The sequence below is a fragment of the Heterodontus francisci genome, chromosome 2 (genome assembly GCF_036365525.1).
Source record: "Heterodontus francisci isolate sHetFra1 chromosome 2, sHetFra1.hap1, whole genome shotgun sequence".
Taxonomy (NCBI): Eukaryota; Metazoa; Chordata; class Chondrichthyes; order Heterodontiformes; family Heterodontidae; genus Heterodontus; species Heterodontus francisci.
In genome coordinates, this window is record NC_090372.1 from 12761621 (window position 1) to 12786862 (window position 25242).

At 46.5% G+C, this 25242-nt stretch overlaps 1 protein-coding gene and 1 long non-coding RNA gene across 12 annotated transcripts in view; one reads left to right on the top strand and one right to left on the bottom strand.

Moving 5' to 3' along the window:
- Positions 1–25242, bottom strand: part of rreb1a (ras responsive element binding protein 1a) — a 262748-nt gene that overhangs the window by 11334 nt on the left and 226172 nt on the right. For 10 of the 11 annotated variants that reach the window (XM_068054447.1, XM_068054446.1, XM_068054448.1 and 7 more), the window contains 4 exons: positions 12856–13045; positions 7808–10544; positions 3492–3656; positions 1648–2430 (listed from right to left, as the gene is read on the bottom strand). In XM_068054447.1, coding sequence (XP_067910548.1) covers positions 1648–2430; positions 3492–3656; positions 7808–10544; positions 12856–13045 — 3875 coding nt within the window. The remainder of the gene's footprint in view (positions 1–1647; positions 2431–3491; positions 3657–7807; positions 10545–12855; positions 13046–25242) is intronic. The other variant, XM_068054453.1, reaches the window with a different exon arrangement.
- Positions 15592–17566, top strand: LOC137382217 (uncharacterized). The gene is made up of 3 exons (XR_010977211.1): positions 15592–15741; positions 16447–16596; positions 17473–17566. It is a non-coding gene; the product is annotated as an uncharacterized lncRNA (long non-coding RNA).

Here is a 25242-nt window from a genome sequence, read left to right on the forward strand (position 1 = left end):
CCTCACTAGATACAGGCGAGGTACCAGAGGATTGGAGGTCTGCGAACATTGTACCGTTGTTTAAAAAGGGTGCGATGGATAGGCCAAATAATTATAGGCTGGTTGGTCTGACCTCGGTGGTGTGCAAATTATTAGAATCAATTCTGAGAGATAGCATAAACTGTCATTTAGAAAGGCATGGATTAATCAGGGATAGTCAGCATGGATTTGTTCAGTGAAGGTTGTGTCTTACTAATTTAATTGAATTTTTTGAGGAAGTAACAAGGAGGATTGATGAGGGTAGTGCAGTGGATGTTGTTTACATGGATTTTAGTAAGGCATTTGACAAGGTCTCACATGGCAGACTGGTCAGAAAAGTAAAAGCCCATGGGATACAGGGGAATGTGGTGAGTTGGATCCAAAATTGGCTTAGAGACAGGAAACAAAGGGTAACGGTTTATGGATGTTTTTGCGAATGGAAGGCGGTTTCCAGTGGCATTCCACAGGGCTCAGTGTTGGGTCCCTTGCTGTTTGTGATATATATTAATGATTTGGACTGAAATGTGGGAGGCATGATTGGGAAATTTGCAGATGACACAAAAATTGGCCGTGTAGTTGATAGTGAAGAATATAGCTGTAGACTCCAGAATGATATCAATGGTTTGGTTGAGTGGGCAGAAAAGTGGCAAATGGAATTCAGTCCAGAGAAGTGTACGGTAATGCAATTGGGGAGGGTAAACAAAGCAAAGGAATACACAATAAATGGGAGAATATTGAGTGGGGTAGAAGCAGTGAGAGACCTTGGAGTGCATGTCCACAGGTCCCTGAAGGTGCCAGGATAGATAGATAGATAGATAGAGTGGTGAAGAAGGCATATGGAATGCTTTCCTTTATTGGCCGAGGTATAGAATACAAAAGCTGGGATGTGATGCTGGAACTGTGTAAAATGCTGGTTAGGCCACAGCTGGAGTATTGTGTACAGTTCTGGTCACATTACAGGAAGAAAATAATTGCTCCAGAGGGAGTACAGAGTAGACTTACAAGAATGTTGCCAGGGCTTGAAAGTTGCAGCTATGAGGAAAGATTGGATCGGCTAGGGTTGTTTTCCTTAGAACAGAGGAGGCTGAGGGGTGACTTAATTGAGGTGTACAAAATTATGAGGGGCCTAGATAGAATAGACAGGAAGGACCTGTTTCCCCTAGCAGAAAGGTCAATTACCTGGGGGCACAGATTTAAGGTGATTGGTAGAAGGATTAGAGGGGACATGAGGAAAAACTTTTTCACCCAGAGGGTGGTGGGTGTCTGGGATTCACTGCCAGGAATGGTGGTGGAGGCAGAAACCCTCAAATCATTTAAAAGATACCTGGACATGCACCTGAAGTGCTGTAACCTGCAGGGCTATGGACCAGGTGCTGGAAAGTGGGATTAGATTGGGTGGCTAGTTTTCTCAGCTGGTGCAGACACAATGGGCTGAATGGCCTCTTAATGTGCCATACCTTTTCTATGGTTCTGGCAGCAATTTCAACTTTTAAGAAAAAAGTGCATTTTTTCTAGTGAGACAAAAATCCATCACTCTACCAACAGCTCTAAATCCCCAAGCCCCCCCGACAGTGCAGGCACATCAAGTGTAACTTCAAAGGCAACACACTTTTGGATGGGTTTCCTTACCTGTGTGTGACCTCATATGACGTGTCAGATCTTGCAGGGACCAGAACCGCTTGTTGCACACAATGCAGATTTTCTTTCGCTTGTCTGCTTTTGTTGAGCTGTTGGCTGTTACCTTCTTCAGGTCCTGCTGCTCGGCAGAAGCCTCACCTGCGCTGTGGTCACTGTCCTGACTGCTTCCCGGTTTGCTGGCACATTCCGCCTCCGAAACCTTGTCCGCGTTGCTCACACTGTCTATTTTCTCGTGGCTCAGCTGTAGCCCATCCCCAGGTGGGATGGCAACTTTGACCTTTGACCCCTCCGGGCTCTCGGCTGTCCGTTTGCGATTCGGGCCGGAATCCAGAGCTGCCACCTCATCGGGTGCCCTTTTTGGGCCCCTCTTGCTGCCCTTGCCTTCTCTCCGGTGCTCGCCGGCGTGAGCCTTCCTGTGACGTGCCAAGGTAGCGGCATACTTGAAGGTTTTCCCGCAGGCGTTGCAGGTGTTCCGCCCCTCTTGTTGAGCGTTGGCGCTGTCGCCGCTCGGGTTGTGGCTCCCGAGCTTAAAGTCTATGAGCTTGCTGGCAAAATTGAGGTCCAGGCTTTTGTTGCTCTGAGCGTCCTCCTCGGGCTCCTCCTCCAACCTAGTGTCCTTTCTACTGCCTTGCTCAGTAGAATCTGCGAGCAGTTCCGCTTTAGGGTCGCTGGTGCCCGCTGGCCGTTCAGCTTGCAGCCGTTCTGTGGCGCTAGGTGGAGAACAAGCTGGTACTGCAGCTGGTGATGTTGCCACCTCCGATTCGGAATGGGTACCTGCAGATCACCACACCACGCATGTGAGCAAGTGAAGAGCTACCACATCGTACAACAACAACAAAGACAGAAGGAAACATTTTCCGAATTAGGTGGCCTGTGCAGTAGAATAACATCAAGCCCAGTGACATTTAAACCATCCCGCCTCGCAAAGACATCACAAAAAAGTGCCTCATCTCTCGGGGGTGGCTTCATACACTATCGGTGCACTCGACAGCAACATAACCGGTTTCGCTATGTTTTAATGCTCAGGTAAGTCATAGAATTATACTTGTACACCATACACCTCGAGGCAGGTCAAACTGTTCAATCAGACCCGACAAAAACAAAAGGAAGTTTACAAGCAGAAATATTGGATACACATCAGTTGCTTTTTCTGTCTGATTTCTGTGCATCAAGTCAGACTTGCATTGAATATCCAATGAAAACTGGATGTCAGAGAAAGGAGCCATCAGGGAGAGGAAACATATCCTTGGAACACAAGTCTGCAATCGAGGTTTGATTCATTGTGAACAATTAAGTCCATCATTTATTTATTCAGTAATTTGGGAATTTTAGACAATGGAAATAAATGGTAAAAAAGGTGCCAATTGGGCCATTTTATGCAATCATTTTGTAAGATTTACAGCCATTTCCACTTAAAGGGACACTGCCTTCATGGAAAAAGCGTTTGGCATCTTTTTTGTTGTTGTGTTTGAAGAGTGCAGAATGGGCAGAACTGTGCACAGAACATGTATCACAGGAACATTACCAGTGAATTACAACGAGCTCTGACACGATTTATACCATCACACTGTCCAATTATAAACAAACAAAATAACCATTTGCCAAAGACTTCTGTCCTCCCCACAAAAGGCAGAGCTCCTTCAATCCGGAAGGCAGTACATTTCTTTTGAAAGTGGCTGGGGAAGAGAGGGCCTTTTCTCTCTCTCTCTCTCTCCCTGGACTGTTTGCTTTTGCACACTGCCCTCTTGCTGCCGCAAAGCCTGACTGCACCTTTCAGATCACTATTCCTCACCGTAACACAGCACACTGACTGGAACAGGCTCTCTGATAGTTACCTGTGCTTTCCAGGGGCTTTGCATCAGTCGGTTTGGATCTGGCAATCAGCCCATTTCTTCGCAGTGATCGGTTGGCAACACCATGCTTGCGCAAGAGGTGGCGTTCACAGTTAGATTTAGTAGAAAAGAATGCGTCACATTTAGGACAGGGGTAGGGCTTCTGACCTTTTGTTAAAACAAAAAGTAAAAAAAAAACAAAAAAGTAGCTATTTATGCAGTTCTTGACAATCGCCTTGTCTTATAAATTAAACAAAAAAAAAACACCAGTTAAGCGGTGTTTAAACAGTATCTACAGTATTCCCAAATTAAATAGCATGCCATCTTACAAAAATCATAGGACAAAAAAAAAACCCCCAAGCATAACACATTTTAACTGGATGGCTGTAAGCTGCAATACAGGCTTGCAACTCTGTCAATGAGTAACTTGACATACACTGCCCCAGGTTAGTCTTCAATGCAATCTGAATAACTCTGTAGTAACAGTAACTAAGGTGTTAAATTGCTCCACTAAAATAAAGAACCAATGAAAAAAAATCCACCGCACTGAGGAGAGTTTATAAAGAAATATAGGTTACAGCTTCCCCTGCCCCTGGAAATGAAACGCAACTCTGGGAATATCCTTCAGGATATTCTGATTAAAATCAAACACGTCCATGCTGAAACCGTGCTGCGTGATATTAGCACAGAACAGTTTAATGCATTTAGACGGGATTCTTCTGCACAATATTTTAAAAGCATTAACACATTTAAAATAAACGGGATAACACTCCCGTTCAAGCAGCAGATAGAGCAGTTTGATGCATCAGCATTTCTGTTACTAATACCACACAATGCAATTTCAACCTAACCAGTTTTATTCACAGCAGGAGTTGGGAGATTTACATCTCCACTGCTCCTGGTCTAGCATGGCAAAGCAATTCGAACAGTGCAGCCATAGTAAACAGTCCATTGCACAAGTCATTGGTGAATTGTCTTTTCCAAAAAAAATGGTATTAATTTTAAAATGAAGCTCCTTTCTCTAGAATGGCTAAGTGAAGAGCCATTCTCTTCATAATCCACATACCAAACTACAGGAAAAATGCAAAATACTGCCGATACTGTAAATCTGCCAAGCAGAGAGAGCTGGGAAGACTCAGCGTCTGTGGAAAAACAGAAGTCGGTCAGCCAACCGATGTTTCAGGGCTAAGACTCATCTTAATGCTTCCTGATTGCTGAGTATTTCCAGTTTATTTCTGTTTAGCTCTTTTCAGACCTAACCAAACTACAACAGCTCTTGACTTTGGGCTCACGCCTAATTCTGTAACCGTGGCGATGTTGAACAATTTGTTTGTGTAGCATTCATCAAAAATTGGTTCAGCCCTGAGGGTAAAGAACAGGGGAGCAGGATGTGGTCGATACAGTAACTCTTCCCTGCAGTAAGACTCTACAGTTAATGTACCATACTTACACACAGTGTCAGTCATTCTCACACTGACAAAGAAGATTAGCTTTTGTGGGATATTACTTTATATATGCAAGTCTGGTACTTTTTTTTCTTACTGGACACTGACCCACGGCTACAAATGCAGAGGTGGTGGACTGCAACAGCATCCGTTACGGCAAATTTGCAACATTTGGAGTTTCCACATTTACTCAAATACCCCAAGATGAACAAGTTCTGCTGCTGTTTTGAGTCCATTTGACATGACATTAACTCAATGAAGAGAAATACATAAAGCGGTGCTATCCATATTGTGGTGAGCTGGTCAAATTTGCATTATTAAACATTTTTAAAGAAATTTTTGCAAATGGGCCATTTGGCAACTTGCGTGGCCCACCAGCCAGGCAGAGAGGACCTCTCGCCCCAGTCTCCACATCCCCGCCCCTACTGCATTTTCCAACTCTCTGAACAAGTCACACTGGGATGATTCATCTGCTCTGTTAAAATGATCTGCCTTCCAAGAGCCCAGTGAAAGATGACGAACCCTTACCCCAGCATGATGAGAAAGTCGGAACAATATGTAAGCCCCTGGGACTGATAGAATCAGAGACTTACAGCACAAGAGGTGGCCATTAGGCCCGTCATCCCTGTGCTAGCTCTTTGAAAGACCTGCACCCTCATTCTCTGTCTGGCCTGAGAGTTGAATGCTTATCCACTTCAGCTGTTGACCTATAATTTCAGAGACTGCTTTTTGGTATGCGCCTCTCCTCCTTTGGTCTCTCAGTGTCTCACCCCAGTCGTGGAATGGGAAAGGAATCGCACCCCCCCCCCCCCCCCCCCACCATTACCCTCCTCACCCCCCTCAATGGAGAATCACCTACTTCTCCTCCTAGCCAAATGGCCTGATGTTGAGAACTGAGCATGTGGGGAAATCACTGGTATGAGCCTCTGAGCCAACAGACTTTGTCACACCAACATCTTGCATCAAATATGGCTCGGTTGGTAGATCTCTTGTCTCTACATCCAGAAGGTTCTGGGTTCAAGTCCCACTCCAGAGACTTAAGCCTCAAAAGCAAGCCTGACTCTCCAATGCAGTACTGAGGGGTGCTGATTTTCAGATGCAATGTTAAACTGAGACCCTTGTCTGTTCTAGTGGGTGGCTACAAAAGATCCCATGGCACTGTTCAGAGGGAGAATTATCCCTAGTGTCCAGACCAATATTTATCCCTCAATCAACATCACAAAAACAGATTATCTGGTCATTATCATGTTGTTTTGGGAGCTTGCTGTGCGCAAATTGGCTGTTGCATTTCCTACATTACAGTGACTACACTTCAAAATGTACTTCAATGGCTCTGAAGTGCTTTGGGATGTCATGAGAGTTGCTATATAAATACAAGTCTGTCTTTCTTTTGTCCCACCATTAACTCTCAGCTATTTGTAAAACTGACCACACAGTATTAGATGCTCTGTGTGAGGGGAAAACCACACTCCATGGACCCTGTAAACTTCATTCGCACTTCAAATGGTCATTGATACAGCATTGAGGGTGAGCAAAGTCCACACCTGAACCTGTACACTTTGATCAATTGCAGATGCAGTATCACTTTGAAAAGTCATCTTAAAGTTAATTATTTATCATCCCATAATCTAAGTATTCTGGAGAAACCTGCGATCAGTTCAGTTAGCATTTATGGCCCAGTAAAAGGCACAGAAACACAATCATCCATGTGCTTTCCCTTCTTCTTAGTGCAGCAGGGATTGTTGCAACATATTCCCTGCATTTTGAACCATTTGCAAAAGGACGAGGGCTCCATTCAGATGCAGTTACCTCCGCTGGCACCCACTAAATGCAAACAGATAAGGTGATACTTTATGGCTGCTCTGACACCAACAGGGGTATCGCAAAGCCAACAGTACAACTCAACTGCACCACTTCAGAATCTCCCCTCCACCACCCCCCCCAGGAAAGTGCTTACAGCTGAATCTTACATCAAAGCACAACAGAAAAAACAAAACAAGGAAAAGCTCAGTCAATGAATGTACATCAATATATCAATGGCATTTAACCTGATGGCTAACAAAACTCAATACTCACATCATCCTAACCCTATAAGGACAGCAGCTTGCAGTTCAGCACTCAAAGAAAACGATAAAGATTAGAATTGTTTTTATTTTATTACAGGCTCACTGGAGGTTATTCATTGTTTTTTTGCTTGTTTCCCAAATTTTACTTTTTTAACGTTCCTCATTGGAAATACTGGGAGTATTATTTTAGCCAACGTTCTACTGAGGTGCTCATCTCCATATTACGAAGGATTAAATATGACTGACATCAGTCGAAAGGGGAAAGGTCATTCCTTGCTACAGCAGATCAGACTAACTGTCATTTTCAGGATGTAACAACAATCCACTGTACTGACCATTTAACACACTCCACAGAGTTCTAGTTTCTCAATTGCAAGACAAGATGCTAGAGCCACACAGGGCAAGAATGTTCCCGGTTCAGTCTCTGCTCTGTGTTCAGTTACCTGGGTGGCCTCCGTGTCAAGGCGCCCATTCCTGATTGCCATCCAGTGACTCGCTCATGTGCAGATGCTGAGCAGTGATTCAGGTGTGATGAAATCCCCCTCCCCATGTTGAAGTCCCTGCCAACACATGCAGTGTAGGCTCACGCACCCGAGCCAGACTAGTGAGCTAAAGCGGGCTATCAGTTCCCAGCACAGGATCACGGCCTCAGGGATAGAAGAGATCAAAATACTGAAGTGGGGCGGAGATAGAGCAGAGTTGACAAAGTATTTTTTTCAGGGACAGTTGTCTGGGTTAGGCAGAATTAAATGCATTTCCTGTTCATGTCATTCAATGCTAAATACGAATGATCAAATGATGCTCTTACCTGTGTGTGTTAGCATGTGTCGCTGCAATGAACTGGCCCAAGGGAACAGACGTGGGCAGTACGGGCAAGTAATTTTTTGCAATGAGTTAGAATATGAATTCTTTTTCCCCTTCACGATTTTAATGTCTCTCTTTTCCTTTTCCTCTGAACTTTCTTTATTGGGTTCCTCTTTGACGCTAGCAGACTGAAGGAAAGGACTGAACTTGTTGGTGTCGGTTGTGGCCAACATCCTTTCTACACTGGCAAATTCACCACTGGACTCAGGGTCTACGCTGCCGCTGATGTTGGGCCGAATCTTCTTGTACTTGATGCCTCTCCGTCTCCCCTTCCTCTTGCCTGGCCACGCTGTGCTCATTGAAGCTTTTCCTACAGTGTGCTGATTGGCCGAAGTCTTTGTCATGTTGGCGGCCTCTGACTGGGAAGCAGCCTTTAATGGCAGCGCCGGCTTTAAATCCTCCACTTTGTCAGACGAGGAGGCACATTTAGTTACTTCGGCGCCGTCCTTGACTTCCCTTTTTAGCAAGGCTGGAGCAGATGAGACGGAGGAAATAATCTGAGCGATGGAGGCCAAGGGTGGAAGCTCTTTTGTAGCTGCAGGTTTAGGCATAAGTAGCGGTAGTGGAGGCTTCGGCCTCAAAGGGCGCAGTAGGTTGGCACTAGCAACCACCGCTGGGAAACCTGCAGGGTTTAGGGCTGGAATCAAACCCTGCAGTTGCGCAGCATGTTTTGTGCTTATGTGCTTATCGAGGTTAGCCTTTGCTTGGAAAGTAGCTGGGCACTGCTGACAGCCAAAGGAGCTACCATTAACAGCAAGCTGGATCTCATCCTTATTTTCTTTTCCTGCATTTGCTTTATCTCTGGTGGGATTTTTGGGGACTGACAAGTCTATGGGCTCCAGGGTACTGTCAAACTGCAGGACTGGTGAGGTAAACTTCCTGAGTAAATGGCTCTCCTGTTTGTATGGGTGCAAAGACACATTTTTGTTCTTTTGAGAAAAATCCAACGGTTCATCCAAATCCATTGAAAAGATACTCATTGGCTCCACCTTTAAGGAGCTTTGTGGTAACGACCCATGCAGAAATCCGTTCTGAGGCTCCTTGTATGACACTGGGGAGCCATCTGCAGAAACACTTTCCTCAGATAATGTGGGGGAGGCAGCTCCATTATCACTGATGAGGCAATCAACAAACAGGATGTGCTTTTCCACCTCTTTCTCTTCTACATGCGTGTGCTGTTTGAGAATGTGGCGGATGCAGTTATTCTTGGTGGAAAAGCCCATGTTGCATTCTCTGCATTCAAAGGGCTTCTTTTGACAGCTGCTGTGTGTCCTCAGGTGGTGCCGGAGTGCCCTGTAATACTTCAGGTCCTCGCCACAGTACTTGCACACGGTGTCCGGCGAGCAGAAAGAGTCCACTAGTTCCGCGGTGTGGCTTTCCGCATACTCGATATTCTTCTCAATGTCCTTCCTAGTCATCTTCAGGTGCTTCTTTCGCAGGTGCCTCTCGCAGTTTGCTTTCACTGTGAACGGATAGTGACAGATTTTACAAATGAAGGGCCTCTCCCCGCTGTGTGTTCTTAGGTGGCGGATTAACGCTGCCTTGTCCGCTGCAATGTACGTGCAGATGTTGCACTGGTAGGGCGAGATGCCCAGATGTGAGCGTATATGAGCTTTCAAGACGCCAGAGAAGGCGAACACCTGGTTACAAAAGCGACAGGGATACAAGACTTTCTTTAAAGCGGGAACTTTCTTGCCGGATGTCCCCGACATCATGGCTTTGAGCTCTCCTGCCATGACTTCCTGCTTGATAGCTCCGTTAATTTCCATAGGCATCAGAGCTTCAATAATACTATCCTGCTCTAGCTGAGTTTTCATTTCAATTGGACTCAGGGGCTCGGTCTTTGGCTGAAGAAAGGGCTGCGATCCGTTCACAGATTTCAACTTCAGGTCCTGAGGACTGGATGCTGATTCCGTTGCTGACTTCACGAGCTTCAGAGGGGGAGGCAGGAGGTTCGGACTAGCGCACCCAGGTGAAGCTTGCTGGGTGCTCATGAGTGGAGGTGGGGTTGAAGCCACGACGACAGTGCAAGGTGTGACCAGGGGCTTTGGCTTCAGCGGAGGCATTTGCCTGTATATGGACTGTGTTGGGATGGAAGGCGCCTTGGAGAGTGGCGGAAGGCTGATCTGAGAAGGAGCTGAGGAGGCCATATTCAGGATCTGCTGAATGTCGGCAAATTCGATGGCAGACTCGCTGGAGATGGGCTTCACGACTATACTGCTATCAGGCTGGATTATAAAACCTTTCTGGAACGGCTGCAAGGACAAAATTTTAACCTTGTCTTGAAGTGGTGAAAGAGAGGACAGGCTAGCTCCCAGGGAAGCCAGATCTAAGGGTGGCTGATCCTTCATATTAGCACAGTTCGCCTCTTGAGGTAGTTTCCACTGGGGGGTTTCTATCCATATACTGTGGATATCAAATTCGTTGTTTTCCTCTTGTTTTACTGTTTTAACCTCTTTGGCATGCTGCAGGCCCAAAGAGGCCAGGAAGGCTTTCTGCTTTAAATCAACCTCGGGCGGTTGCTGAGGTTCTGGCATGAGTTGCCCTCCTTCCAGTTGTCCTCTGTGAGTTTCGATGTGCAGTTTGAGGGCTGCGAGCATCGGAAAGGCTTTGTTACATATCTCGCAAACAAACCGATGAAACTTGCTAGTGCATCTCCTCAGGTTTACTTCAGACCAGACCTGCAAATGTCCAAGAATGGCAGAAATAAATGAGAAGCAAAGGTGAAAGAGCAGCACAGGTATCCCTCCCACACATGCACTCAACACAAATACACCATAATTTGCCTATTAGAGTAGCCTCGTAAAACTGGGACTCTCAATTTGTTCGTCTAATGAAGGAATGTGGCTTTTTTTGTTTTGTTCGTCTGACTTCCATGCTCATTTGATTGAGGGATGGTGAAGGGAGGGGCACTTTGAAGCACTTGCTGGTCTAATTATAACACTGAAGATGCAGAGTAAAGCTCCTTCTGTCCCCAATATGTGCCGCAACTTCACCCTCGGAGAGCATCCTTTACTGCATTAGAGAGAGATTTCTCCATCCCCCACAACATTGCTCCTGGGGCTCCTGTGCACAGTGCTATCAATTAGTTACCAAATCAGGAGCAATTTTTGCTCTTTGGCCCAAACCGTTTGAAAATAGATTGGAAACTAGACAATTCACTTCACGTAGGATGCAAACAGCCATCAGGAAGAGGCCTTCATACAATCAATCTGGACCCAAATCAAACTCAGGTCCCAGAGGCAAAGCAAAGTGCCTCACTCACTGTAACAGCCATCTTCATTTAGACTAAACAGCACAATGAGTATTGTAGCTGAATATGCGAAGCACGTTACTTTGTAAGGTGACCAAAAGGGACTGTTTTCGGTTGATTTACTGCACAATGAGAATTACTATCCATGTGAAGCCAAATAACTATAGTGGAATGTGTCTTCATCTACACCACAATATAATGTTGCATGCAGTTCAAATGGTAAATCAAGACGTCAACATATTAACCTGCCCTTTAGATAGATATCTAGTATCTTCTGTGCTCTTCCATCACTAGGTTTTTTTTCATTATATCACAACAATATGCAACAGCCCCGAAATGGGAGAGGAGGGTGGGGAGTCAGTTTGCCCCAGTTCACGGGACCATTAAAATGAGTGGCTAGAAAACCCTGAAGTGCCAGATACTGGGTGCACAGACACTCCTGCCAGATTCTCCAGTGGCATTCTCATCTCCCGAGTCTCTGCACTGGGAGCACAAGCTTGTAAAATGTGAAAATCTCACTCTGTATCTTTGTATATATTTGTGATGAAATGATTTGAAAAAAAATTACAGATAGGGCGTTTATGAAGTACAACAGCGTCAGGCACTGACTAGGAGAATTTTGGTGTCGCTACCGTCCAGTCTGCACTTATGAAACGCGATGGTAGTGGATCTGAAATCAAGCAGTCAGCAGCGATTACTATCGATCGTTGTGTTGATCTGCATCCTGATTTTCAGGTTGACTCCCAGATAACTCATTCATCCGTGCAAATAGGGTCAAGGGAGGCAATTAAGACTGCCTCTGCCCAGCAGACAGCCAGCAACTCTTGCTCCTACCCACCATCCATGGGAAGTACAAAGCAGGAGGCAGATTATCCAGCAATAATAGAGGGTCCTCAGCTGCTGTCAGGTAAAGTCAGATGGAGCTTTAGAAGACATTTTCCTGGAAAGTGTTGGTGGGTTTTTTCACCTTTGAAGCGTTAGGAAGTTTCACCTGTAGGTTCTGCACACATGTTGACTGATTCCTCACAGTGTGGCTCAATGCTGGGTATGACTCCAACCAGTGCCGAGTTTTCCCCCTGATTCTCAATGACTTTACTCCGGATCTTTGATGCCACACTTTGCCAAATACGGCCTTGATGTCAAGGGCGGTCACTCTCACCTTACTTCTGGAATTCAGCTCTTTTGTCCATGTTTGGTCCAAGGCTGTACTGCAGTCTGGGGCCGAGTGGCCCTGGTGGAACCCAAACCAGAATGTGAGATGTATCACTGAGCAGCACAGACAGCATGGTTGGAGGTGTGATGTGTACTGTTGAGGAAGATGGTTTCAGGGCTATGTGTTGTCTACGGTTGGCATTTGGCAGTTTTGACCTGGGCAGGGGGATGTTGGGCAGGAATTCAGCTCCTGATTGCTATCAATTTCTAACAAAAATGCAAGCATAAGTGGGCATCAATTGAGAACAAGATGGGGCTTGGCTCTGATTCCCGACATCACTCAATGCGCAGGACCACACATTGATGAATCATCAGAGTGTTGTTACCAATAAAATGAACCCCATTGGGAACGGTTAGCCTCAGGAAGGAGGAATGTGGGGAGTTACTCAAAGAGATTATCAAGGAGAGAAATTGGAAGGGGTGGAGGAAAATGGTAAAAAAAGTAACACCACGAATTATTTCACGAGTCAGGAGAAAGACGACGCTAATTTATCTTCCCCAAATGAGCAATTCTTTACCAAATTTACCTGAGAAATGAGAGGGAATTTCCTGCAGGAGAAATCGATGAATCCAAGGTCGTGGAAGCCAACGGGAATTGTGGGATTGTTCTGGATGTAAGGCTTTCCTGAAACATCTGTTGGAAGCTGCTTGTGGATTATGGCGTTATGACGTAGTAAACCGCGGTGTGTCTTAAAGGAGATGCAGCAGAGGTTACACCTGAACGAGAAAGATCACACTGTCAGTGTGCGTACAGAAACACGGTTCCAAGTAACTGCTGCCCACACCGTAGCATGACACTCGGGAGCTACGCACTTCATGTGCGACAGTGAATGTGCAAAGTAAATTTTATTAACAGTAAGAGAGAAAAAGGTCCTGCCACCACCTAACCGTGACAATGTTTTAACTGAGGCTTACAATGCATGGAGGGGCCTAGAGTTTTGTGAACTGTAGCTTACTTTGGCTTAGTTATTTGCCACTTCTGTTTCAGTAAGGGACAAAAATCCCAACATCTTGCACTGAAACTCCAGCAGACTGTCTTATAATGTACAGTTCAAAATGGCATCATGAGTTTTGTTTTAATTATTCATTCCCAGGATGTGGATATCATGGGCAAGGTCAGCACTTATTGCCCATCCCTAATTGCCCTTGAGGCACAACTGAGAGGCTTGCTATGGCATTTCAGAGGGCAGTTAAGAGTCAACCAAGTTGCTGTGGGACTGCAGTCACATACAGGCCAGACCAGGTAAGGACGGCAGATTTCCTTCCCTAAGGGCATTAATGAACCAGATGGATTTTTACAATAATCTGTTAATTTCATAGTCACTGTTAGTGATACTCACTATTCATCTCAGATTTTTATTTAATTAATTGAATGTAATTCCCTGATTTGCTATGGCAGGATTTAAACTAAACTCCAAGTCTCTGGATTAGTAGCCCAGTAACATAACCACGATGCTACTGTACTAGATCCAGCATAAAAATGTCACAAGATAATGAGGTCTTATTTTGTTGTGTTTCCATTCTTCTGTTGATTTAAATTTCATCTTTTAATTGTTCTTTTGAAGGGAATGAAGGGATATGGAGACAGTGCGGGAAGATGGGGTTGAGGTAGAAGATCGGCCATGATCGTCCTGAATATCTGAGCAGACTGGAGGGGCTGAATGGCCTTCTCCTATTTCTTATGTTCTAAAAGAGAAGCACTGAAGTTGTGGCTCACATTACAGAACGCAGCCCAAATTCAGAGAGTCACACCTGGATAAAGGCAAGCATCCAGTCAGCTGTTCTGTACCTACCATTGTTGGAGATATAGAACAGGCTGACTGCCTCTGTTACATGGGCATAGGGGCAAGGGGGGGGGGGGCGGGGAGGGGGGAATGAGAGAGAGGGGTCCATGCTGCGCCTTCAATGCTATTTCAAACTTTACATTAAGGTCAGAAGCTTTCCACTGCGACAGCTGGAATAGGTCAGACCTACAGTGTGACCTTATAAAACATGTGTTTTTTCTGCAGCGACGTTCGCAACTTTCCCTCGGTGTCGACAGGGAGCTATTATAGGGAAGCGGTGACGAGGGGGGCGTGCAGGTGGGTAGCTGGGCAGGTGGGTGCGGGGCTGGGGGGGGGGGGTGGGGGGTGGGGGAGCAGTGTGGGTTATTGGTCCTACTGACTGTACTGGCAAGTGGAATTAGATTCCAGTCTCTGGCCCACACCATACTGCTTTCTTACAATTCAGGGCACTTCCTGCAGTCTGCAAGGCAGGTCGGGGTGAGGTTGCAGGTATGTCAGCACCAGGTCATTTTGCACACACCATACACGGCGAACACATTTAAGCAATAGAAACCACTGATAATCACATGGGCTGCATACACTGACATCAGGCAGGAAGCAGACACCATAGCAAATAAATTCCACCTGGCAGGCATCAACTGTTAAAGTTTAACAATATTGCAAAGCACGGGTAAAGTTTCCATCAATGCTTAAACCTCTAGCTGCAGGTGCCCTCATTTCAATTCACAGTAGCCAACAACAACTTCTATTTATATAGTGCCCTTAACATTGTGAAACGTCCCAAGGCCCTTCACAGGAGTGTTATCAAACAAAATCTGACACTGAACCACATAAGGGGATATTGGGTCAGGTGACCAACAGCTTGGTCAAAGAGGTAGATTTTAAGGAGTGGTCTTAATGGAGGTAAGAGAGTTAGAGAGGTGGGGAGGTATAGGGAGTAAATTCCAGAGCTTAGAGCCACAGCCGCTGAAGGCACAGCCACCAACAGTGCAGCAATTAAAATCTGGGATGCTCAAGCGGCCAGAATTGGAGGAGTGCTGATATCTGGATGAGAGGGCTGGAGGAGATTACAGAGATAGGGGAGGTATTTACAGAGATAGGGAGGTATTTACACTGTGAGAACACAGCATGCAAAGGCTCAATGTGCTGTGCTACAATGCTTCTCTGCACGATTTTAGTGGAGAATTGATTCCATTTATGTGAAACAGCTAGGGACAGAATTTCAGAGGAAAGTGTTAAGGTGTTGTTTTGTGAGTATTCCTCAGAGCAACTTCAAAGGCCACTGCGCGTCCACATTGCACATACAAGGTAAACAGCCAAACTGTGTGAACCTCAAAAATACAAGGCTACAAATCACAGGCTCCATCTCCCAGGTGGAGTTTATCTGGTTGAGAGCACCGGGGCCTGTCGGCGTGATTTACAATGCAAAGTTTTCTACTTTATCTTCAGGCCTGTTTTCCCAGCCTTCACAAGCCTCTTTACGTCTGTGAATCCTACACAAGTTAGTCCCTGCTCGGATTTCACTTCATCGACTGGCCAGGCTTCTTTCCCCAGGGCACTGCTCGACCATATAAACCAGGGACAAGGCCAGATGGCCAGACCTTTGAAGAATTGGCCTCTGAACGGCAGGTAACACCACTCAGAGTTGGTTTGAAATTTTTTTTTTAATTAATTCCATTAATACCTGCATTTTCATTGCAGCATTACTTTTTGGGGTTGTTTTGGCCTGATTTTATTTTTCCGTTGCAAGAATTCCACTTACAACTCCTTTGTTTATAAAGTTTCTGCTCCAAGCTGCAGTTTCACTCCTGGCAGTGGGCAGGATCAGCATTCCTTTTGGGATTGCAGTGATGATGCAGAATACGGAGAAGGGAGCGCATTTCATGAGGGCCTGTGCATCATTCCTCAATGCAGCAGCCTAAGTTTCTGACCCAGCCTGTCCTCGCTGGGCACATCACAGAAACTTGTCTTCGGTGCCCTGCCCCACAAGGGAGGGAGTCACATAGCTGTGCCACCTCCTTGGAGCTTTTGTTTTATTTGTTCTTGGGATGGGGGCATCGCTGGCAAGACCAGCATTTGTTGCCCATCCCTAATTGCCCTTGAAACTGAGTGGCTTGCTAGGCCAATTCAGAGGGCATGTAAGAGTCAACCACATTGCTGTGGGCCTGGAGTCACATGAAGGCCAGACCAGGTAAGGATGGCAGATTTCCTTCCCTAAAGGACATTAGTGAACCAGATGGGTTTTTACAACAATCTGTTAGTTTCATGATCATTATTAATGAGACCTGCATTTTATTCCAGATTTCTTAATTAATTGAATTTACATTCCCACAGATGCCATGGTGGGATTTGAACACGTGACTCTGGAGCCTTAGTCTGGGCTTTCGGATTACTAGTCCAGTAACAATACCACTATGCTACCGCCTCCCAGCTGACCTGCAGGCAACTGTTGCAACATGGGAAACTCTCCCCAAGGCTGCAAAGGTCAGTGTGGCAGTAAATACTTAAAGGGATAGACAGGGTAGATGCAGCTAAGATGTTCCCCCCAGTTGGGGAGTCTAGAGCTAGGGGACACAATTTGAAAATAAGGGGGAAGCCACCTGGGACAGAGATAAGGAGAAATTTTTTTACTCAGAGGGTTGTGAATCCTTGGAATTCTCTACCCCAGGGGGCTGTGGAAACTCAGTCATTGAGTATGTTTAAAGCCGAGATTGACAGATTTCTAAATACCAATGACATAAAGGGATATGGGGACAGTGTGGGAAAAGGAATTGAAGTGGATGATCAGACATGATTGTATCGATGGGCTGAAAGGCCTACTCCTGCTCCTACGTACTGGATCCACCCGTGACACTGATGGTAACATATGCCGAACCAGTCAACTGACTGCTCGCCGATGTATCAAGCAAGCAACAGAGGCTAAAAGGTACCACATATCCCGATGGAATGCAGGTGTCAGCATAACCAGGCACAGAACCTACTCAGGTTGGCAGGGCTGCTAATAGTGCAGGGCTCTGCAAATGGCATCAGTCACCTATTTGGCCAGCAACCTGACCATCCAGGCATCACCCACTCCAACTCACCCCACCCCTCACCCAACGAAGATCTCAGGGTACCACTGAAAGAAGACCAGGAGATTTCTCCTAGTGTCCTGGACAATAATCAACCCTCAACACCACATTGCTGTGGGCCTGGAGTCACATGTAGGCCAGACCTGGTATGGAGGGCAGATTTCCTTCCCTAAAGGACATTAGTGAACCAAATGGGTTTTTACAACAATCTGTTAGCTTCATGATCATTATTAATGAGACCTGCATTTTATTCCAGATTTATTAATTAATTGAATTTACATTCCCTCAGATGCCATGGCGGGATTTGAACACATGACTCTGGTCACTTATCTCTTTGCTGCCTGTGGGATCTTGCTGTGCATGAATTGCTTCCCCACATTGCAAAAAGGTATTTAATTAGCTGTGTGGCCCTTTACAATGTCCTTAGGCTGTGAAAGACGCTATATAAATGCAGATTTATCTCCTTCTTATTCACTTGTCTGAGTGGGAGTGAGTGAAAAGGGGGAACAAGACGCAAGAGCAGGCTGGCACACGGAGTGAGCTCCTTTCCTACAGGTTTCTGGCAGCCTGGACAGCTTCCTCCGAGGGGGTCAAGCACCAACTGACATAGCATGGTGCCCTGCTGCCTTTTCGGGAGAGTTGTGCTGGAATGCCAAACAGGCCAACCCTCCTTGCAGCCACCACATGCAGCAGTACTCCGAGTCTGTCAGCCTACCGGGGGATGGGGTGCGTATCGCTCTGTTATTTGCCCACTCCATGCCTCGCCTCCAAGTAACCCTAACCAAAACCCTAACCCTCCCCTACCCCCGCTACATATACAGCCCTAGCATCAATAAATATTTCAAATCCATTTTGAGCCTTTACAAAAGACAGAAAAAAGTTTTTGGCCAATTTCCCTTTAAGTGGCCACATCTCTTTAAATGGCAGCTGCAAGGCAAATATTCCAGGTCTTCCAACAGGGATGACTTGAAGGCCAAAACTGTGCTGGTTCTGGAGGTGGGTGGGGAAGAAGTTTGCTAATTATTCTAATAAGCTGCTGCAGATGAATGTGGGTAGTCGGCTCGGTGCTTTTGTCTAGTTTTCTGCTATTAATGAGCCACTTCCCCAGGACCAGGCAAACAGGCCTACACATCCCAGACAGATTATGGAGCCTTCCTTACTTCATAGCTGAGTAAACGTTAATTGCAAATTCCTTCCCTGTTTGGATAACCTTGCCTTCCCATACTGATTCAGATTCCTTTATCTCTGTATGTAATGGAAGTTTAAAAATAATTAATAGTTTCATTCCCTTATTGAAGTTTTTAAAAATATTTTCACGCGCCGATGTGAATGAATGCAGATGTATTAATGGCCTAGATTGTTTCACAACTTGGAAAACAGGTCATGAAATTAGCGGGCTTGCACGGAAGGTTCCTGAACAATACGTATTCCATCAATCAGACTGTCAGTCGCAGCATTGCTGGGGACAGACTTCTACATGACACCCAATGTCCGACAGTAAATGTTCCCCCCTTTGGTATCTGACACTTGTTGACACAGGCACAACCTGAGCACTTACAGCCAAATGAAATTAAACCATTGTGAAAGCATCTACCGTAAAGACACACAGGCTGGGCTTTTATCAGTTCCAGGCACTAAACTCACAAGCCACTCCCAAAGCTTAGGCTAATTGCGTGGCACCTTGGCTGCAAACTGAGCTCAAGGACAATAGAGGTCATTGTAAATCCAATCCTGCTGCTGGGGATGAGGTTACAGCAGCAGTCTCTCTGTAGACTGTACCAGATTTGGATACCTCGACTCAACCTCTGTCGCTTTCCATCAACATCGCCTTTCTTTCACATCATCAAAAGTTTAAAAGCAAGTAACAATTTCCTTGCTGATTTCTTGCTGAGGCATTTTCTTCAACTCAAAGGTCAAATGATTTAAATCTGGTCATATAGGGAGATGCTCTTACAGCTGTCCGTGCCTCAGGCTCATTCAATAATTGTGCAGACATCTTTAGTTTCCATCTTCCTTAACACTGTCAATGTTTTTTTAAACATTTAAGTTGCATTGCCAGTGATACTGAAACTCTGAAGAAAACGCATTTAAACTATCAAAATGCCTATGCAGTCTACAATATGACTCCTTTCCCTCCCACCCAACACACAGATCTGCACATCATGATAGCTGTTCCCCACTCTGGACAGGGTCAGCACATGGTAATACATCATTTATTCTGCTTCAGGAACATAGGGTTAATAACAGAGCAACCTGGAGTGGGAACCCAGGCTACGTTTCTCTCTTCAGTAATATAAAAGCAAAATACTGCGGATGCTGGAAATCTGAAACAAAAACAAGAAATGCTGGATTCACTCAGCAGGTCTGGCAGCATCTGTGGAAAGAGAAGCAGAGTTAACGTTTCGGGTCAGTGACCCTTCTCCGAAGAACTTGATCAAAGAGGTAGGACTTAATGGGAATCTTAAAGGAGGGGGAGGGGTTTAGGGAGGGAGTTCCGAAGAAGGGTCACTGACCCGAAACGTTAACTCTGCTTCTCTTTCCACAGATGCTGCCAGACCTGCTGAGTGAATCCAGCATTTCTTGTTTTTGTTTCTCTCTTCAGTGCCTGGGGATACTCGAGACAGCAACAATTTACATTTATACGGCGCCCTTCGGGTAAGAAAACGTCCCAGTTATCAAACAAAGTTTGACACCGAGCCACATAAGGAGTTATTAGGGCAGGTGACCAAAACTTGATCAAAGAGGTAGGACTTAATGGGAATCTTAAAGGAGGGGGAGGGGTTTAGGGAGGGAATTCCAGAGCTTAGGGCCCGGCCCAGGCAGCTGAAGGCACGGCCACCAATGATGGAGCAGTTAAAATCAAGGATGCGCAAGATGCCAGAGTCAGAGGAGTGCAGAGATCTCGGAGGGTTTTGGGGCTGGAGGAGGTTACAGACATAGGAAGGGTCGAGGTCAAGGAGGGATTTGAAAAGAAGGATGAGTATTGCAGGACATACATTATCCTCCATCACTGTCCTGCTAGAGTAAACTGACTCAACATAGACGAGGGATTGAGCCTGAATGTTTCTTAAGTTCCACATCCTTGGCCACTGAGCTATCAGGGGAACTCCAACTCCTCAGTCTCGGCTACACTGTGACTACAGTGATCCTGAACAGAGGCCTTGTTTGAACAGTAGGCACAGTGTAAATAGCCAGTTTTCAATTTTCTCCAACTCAGCTCCACTCAGTGCTAGATTTGTTTGCACGCTCCCTGCCCCTAATTCCCACCACGACATTGTGATTTCAGAGATCAAAACAGCTGCAATAATCTCTTCCAGTTGCTGCAGACTTTTTTTTTTAAACACAGCACTCACTGGGCCTGACTCCTTCTGCTGTCTCACCAACTCCAGCCGTCTCATTTAAACTACACCCCCCACCCCCCCCCCCACCACCACCACCCCTCCGACCTTTCAGTGCAAGCAGTTAAACAGGCTCCAGAATTTGGAACAGAACACACAGTTCACTTGGCCGTAGTTTTATTTTGAGCCGATGTATGCTCAGCACAGGCCCCAGACATTCCCAATGGCATTGCTACACAGTTAACACACACCCCCAGTCAAGGCCAGAGACATTTTTGACAATGGAATGCATTAGGAATGGACGAGCGTGCTCACAAAAATGGCCGCCTTGACGTCTTTTGACCACGTTATGCTAGCTTGGCTCTGTACCAGGTCACCATGGCATCTGTGGAGTGCCAGGGATACCGTCACAGAAACAAGGGCTGGTCCCTCTGTAGATTCCACATCCATCAAATTCTGATTCCAGACTACCTCACAACCCCCACCTCTCTTTGCCCACCTCCGACCTTCACAATGACTGCACTGTCAGCAGCAGTCGCCCGCTCGGACAGCAGAGCTCTCACAAGGACCGTCGACTCTTCTTCCAACGCTTCCTAAATAACCTTTGACACACGCGGACAGATGGCCAAGCCTCGGCCATGCACAACAAGTTGTCAGCTTACAGCTGTCCTGCTCTCTGAATCATTAACAAGAGGTGGTCACGAATGGATCGCAATGAAAACTCAACTGTTCAGTATTTTTTTAAAAATGACTGAAGTACAATCAGGGTGCACAGATTTATAAAGTAAACTCTTACTCTACATTATACCCACTCCCGTCACATTCTGTTCCAAGCCAAAAGGACAGGCAGGAGGACTGAGTGCAAAATCTCAGCCAATGATCAGCAACTCATGCAACCCACCCCCGCCACAAATTTCTCCCATCCTCTCCTAAAAGCAGTGTATGCTGCCTGGCTATTCGATAACAAGGGGCGTCACTGCTGACATCAATTCTGATCCTCCCGATGCCCCAACAACAACTACTAATTGCATTTATATAGCACTTTTAACACAGTAACACATCCCCAGGCACTTCACAGGAAGGTTATCAAACACTGTGTCACATAAGGAGACGTTAGGACGGATGCTGAAAAACTTAATCCAATAGAAAAGTATTAAGGGTGACTTAAAGGGGAGAAAGAGAGACACGAAGGGGTATAGGGAGGGAATTCCAGAACTTAGGGCCCAGGTAGCTGAAAGCACGGCCGCAAAAGGATGGGTGATTAACATCGGGGATGCACAAAAGGGCAGAATTGGAGGAGCGCAGAGATCCCGGAGGGTGGTATGGCCAGAGGAGGTTACAGAGATAGGAAGGGGGAGGCCGGGGGGTGGGGTGGAATTTGAAAACAAGGATGGGAATGTTTAAAATGGAGGCATTGCCAGACCAGGAGACAGTGTAGACTTTCCAGCAGATAGCACTGGGCTGGGAATTTTCCCTTTGCCTGACCCAGTTTCAGTGTCCCATCACTTGAGGGCCACGATCAGTTATCTCAGCACATTCTGGACAATTAGCCCAGGGTGACAATGCATGGTTCCTCATTGCAGCAACAACCCGTAAATACTTTGACCCGAATTGGCTCTCCCTCTCTTGCTGCAGGGCACGGTTTTCAAACCGTTGGCCCTTGACCCCTCGGCGGCAGTGGGAGGGGGGATCTCAGGAGATCCACAAGGCCATCAAACGTTTGCCCATCTCATCAAGATTACGGAATCTTGCGCATTCCCAATTGTCACCGCTGTACCATTGGCGGCCATGCCTTCAGCAGCTTCGACTGTAAGCTCTGGAGTTCCCTCTCAAAACCCCTCTGCCTCGCTTTCTTCCTTTAAGATCTTCCTTAAAACCTCCCTCTTTGTCCCAAGCTTTAGTCACCTGCCCTAGTATTTCCTTAATGTGGCTCAGTGTCCTATTTTGTTTGACAATGCTTCAGTGAAGCGCTTTGAGACATTTTATGATGTCAAGGACGCTATATAAATGCAAGTTGTTGATGTTAATTCTCTATTTATTATGTCTGCAATGCTAGCACGGTTTCCGTTAGGAACTTAACCTCCTTCAGAATTGGAGATGGTGGTGGGGCGTCCCCAGGGTTGTATCATTACTTGCCGGAGTTCACCAGAGGTATCCCTGAGTCTATGTCAATGTGGGGAAGGATGGGGGCAATGAGGGGTCTTTCACACAGAAAAGCTTGACCATCACTGCAGTACAGGTTTCATCAAACCTCACAAGTACTTAGCATTCACGGAGCTCAGCGCTTGGCTGTGTGAGGGATTATGAGGCTGAACTTCCGTCCCTGGGTCCTGATCCCGCCGTCAGGAACACGAAAATGCCGGCGGCAGGACCCAGAGGGTGATTTTGAAGGAGACAGCCACTTAACCAGCAAGCAGACTGCTCTGCCTGGAGGGCCAATAGGAGGCCGACCAGCATTAACAGATCCGCAGCCCCTAGAGGTGAAGTATGTAGGGAGTCAAGAGGGTGCCTCCATTCCCGGTCACCAGCCATAAAAGGTAAATGAGAGGGCCAGGCAGGTTAGGGCCTTCGCACATCAGGGGGAAAGCCTCCCCATAGTAACGGGCACCGCCGCAGGTGCGGTCGATTTCCGGAGCAGCGCGCTCCAGATAGATTGATGCCTCTGGCTCCAATGTGTACCCGGCCTGCGGTTTCTGGGACAGCCTCCCGACATGACAGGTACCCCAAGCGCCGGATTGAAAGGCCAGACGCACAAGGAGTCAAGACTGCCCTTAATTAAGCACCCACGCGGCTTAGTGGCCAGTATATAGGACCCGCCGGGAGGCGGGACTGTGTCGGAAAGTCAGCACGCCGGTCGGGGATGCAAAACTGCGGTCTCTCCCCCTCCAGTCCTGCCTCCTCAGCTAAACGAAAGTTCAGCCCCCACGTTGCCAGATCTTGCGTTCTGCTGCTCTGCCCTCTGAGCTCCGTGCTGCCTTCAAACCAGTTTGTCAACGTCTCAGCAGCTGCCCTTCCCCCAGCACGCAAAGAACTGGCTGCTTCTCCTGGGTTCTGATTTCCCTGCGTCGGAACAGTGTGTCTGAACACTTACTGGTCTCAAACAGAATACTGAATGGCCACTAGGAGGAGTGCGGGAGGCTCGAACCACCTGCCTTCTCGTTCACTGCCTCCCATTCACTCTGGGAAACAGTCTGACTCTTCAGTTGGCACAGGCGAGATCCAAAATTCAACGCACTAGGAGTCAAGAGTTAGAAATCTGTATCGTACCACTCGGTGACACAATGCCGGGATACTCCCAACACCTTGGACGTGTTCACTCTCACAGAATTTTGCAGTGTAGTGATGAGAGATATTTACTGTATCCTGTCAGCTTTCCCCCCTCCAAAGCCCCAGGCTATATTCACCTCAGGATGCACTGAACACTGTCAAAATTCACACTCAAAAAGTAAACCACAAGTCAGTTCTGACTGCTGATGGCTTTACAATCCAGCCTGCCCAGGGAAACAAAGGGCCTTTGTCGTCCCGTAGTTTCTATACACGTACGCTGCTGCTCTGTATACATTCTGTTGAAATCCATGCAAATCAGAACAAATTTGTCCTCTTCATTTACTGCACGTACTCTATGATTCAATAAATTTGCAGGGCTGTGGGGAAAGGGTGGGGTAGTGGGGCGAGCTCGATTGCTGCTGCAGAGAGCTGGCACAGGTCTAACGGGCCAAATGGCCTGCTCCTGAGCTGTAAATATTTTCTGATTCTATGGAGCTGACCCCCCCGTAGTAAAGGGGAGAAATTGTTGAGATATTATGTGCAGCTTCCACATTTTAATTGTGTTCTGATTACCCATTACTTGAGTTTGAAAGGATCCGGCTGAACAGTTGTGAACAGTACACTGGGATCTTTGCACTATCCGTATGCACACAAAACCAAAGCAGCCTGCGAGACGCTTGTACAAACTTGGATTGGGAATCAAAACAAATCTCTCCTTCTGAACTGTGAGCCGGACTCCCTAGTGATTCCACCGGTCAAATACACTTACTAGATGGGGCCGGTCAAGAAGCTGGTGGTGTAGTGGTAATGTCACTGAATTAATAATGCCCTCAGGACATGGGGTCAATTCCCACCATGGCAGCTGGTGATGATTTGATTAAGTGATAGACAGAAAGCTAGTCTCTTCTTTCTTTTGGGCCTCCTTATCTCGAGAGACAATGGATACGCGCCTGGAGGTGGTCAGTGGTTTGTGAAGCAGCGCCTGGAGTGGCTATAAAGGCCAATTCTGGAGTGACAGACTCTTCCACAGGTGCTGCAGAGAAATTTGTTTGTCGGGGCTGTTGCACAGTTGGCTCTCCCCTTGCGCCTCTGTCTTTTTTCCTGCCAACTACTAAGTCTCTTCGACTCGCCACATTTTAGCCCCGTCTTTATGGCTGCCCGCCAACTCTGGCGAACGCTGGCAACTGACTCCCACGACTTGTGATCAGTAATAATGAATTAGCATTGACTATTGTTAAAACCTATCTGGTTCACTAATGTCCTTAAGGGAAGGAAATCTGCCATCTTTACCTGGTCTGACCTACACATGACTCCAGACCCACAGCAATGTGGTTAACTCTTACATGCCCTCTGAAATGGCCTAGCAAACCACTCAGTTGTCAAGGGCAATTAGGGATGGACAACAAATGCTGGCCTTGTCTGTGATGCCCACATCCCATGAAAGAATAAGAAAA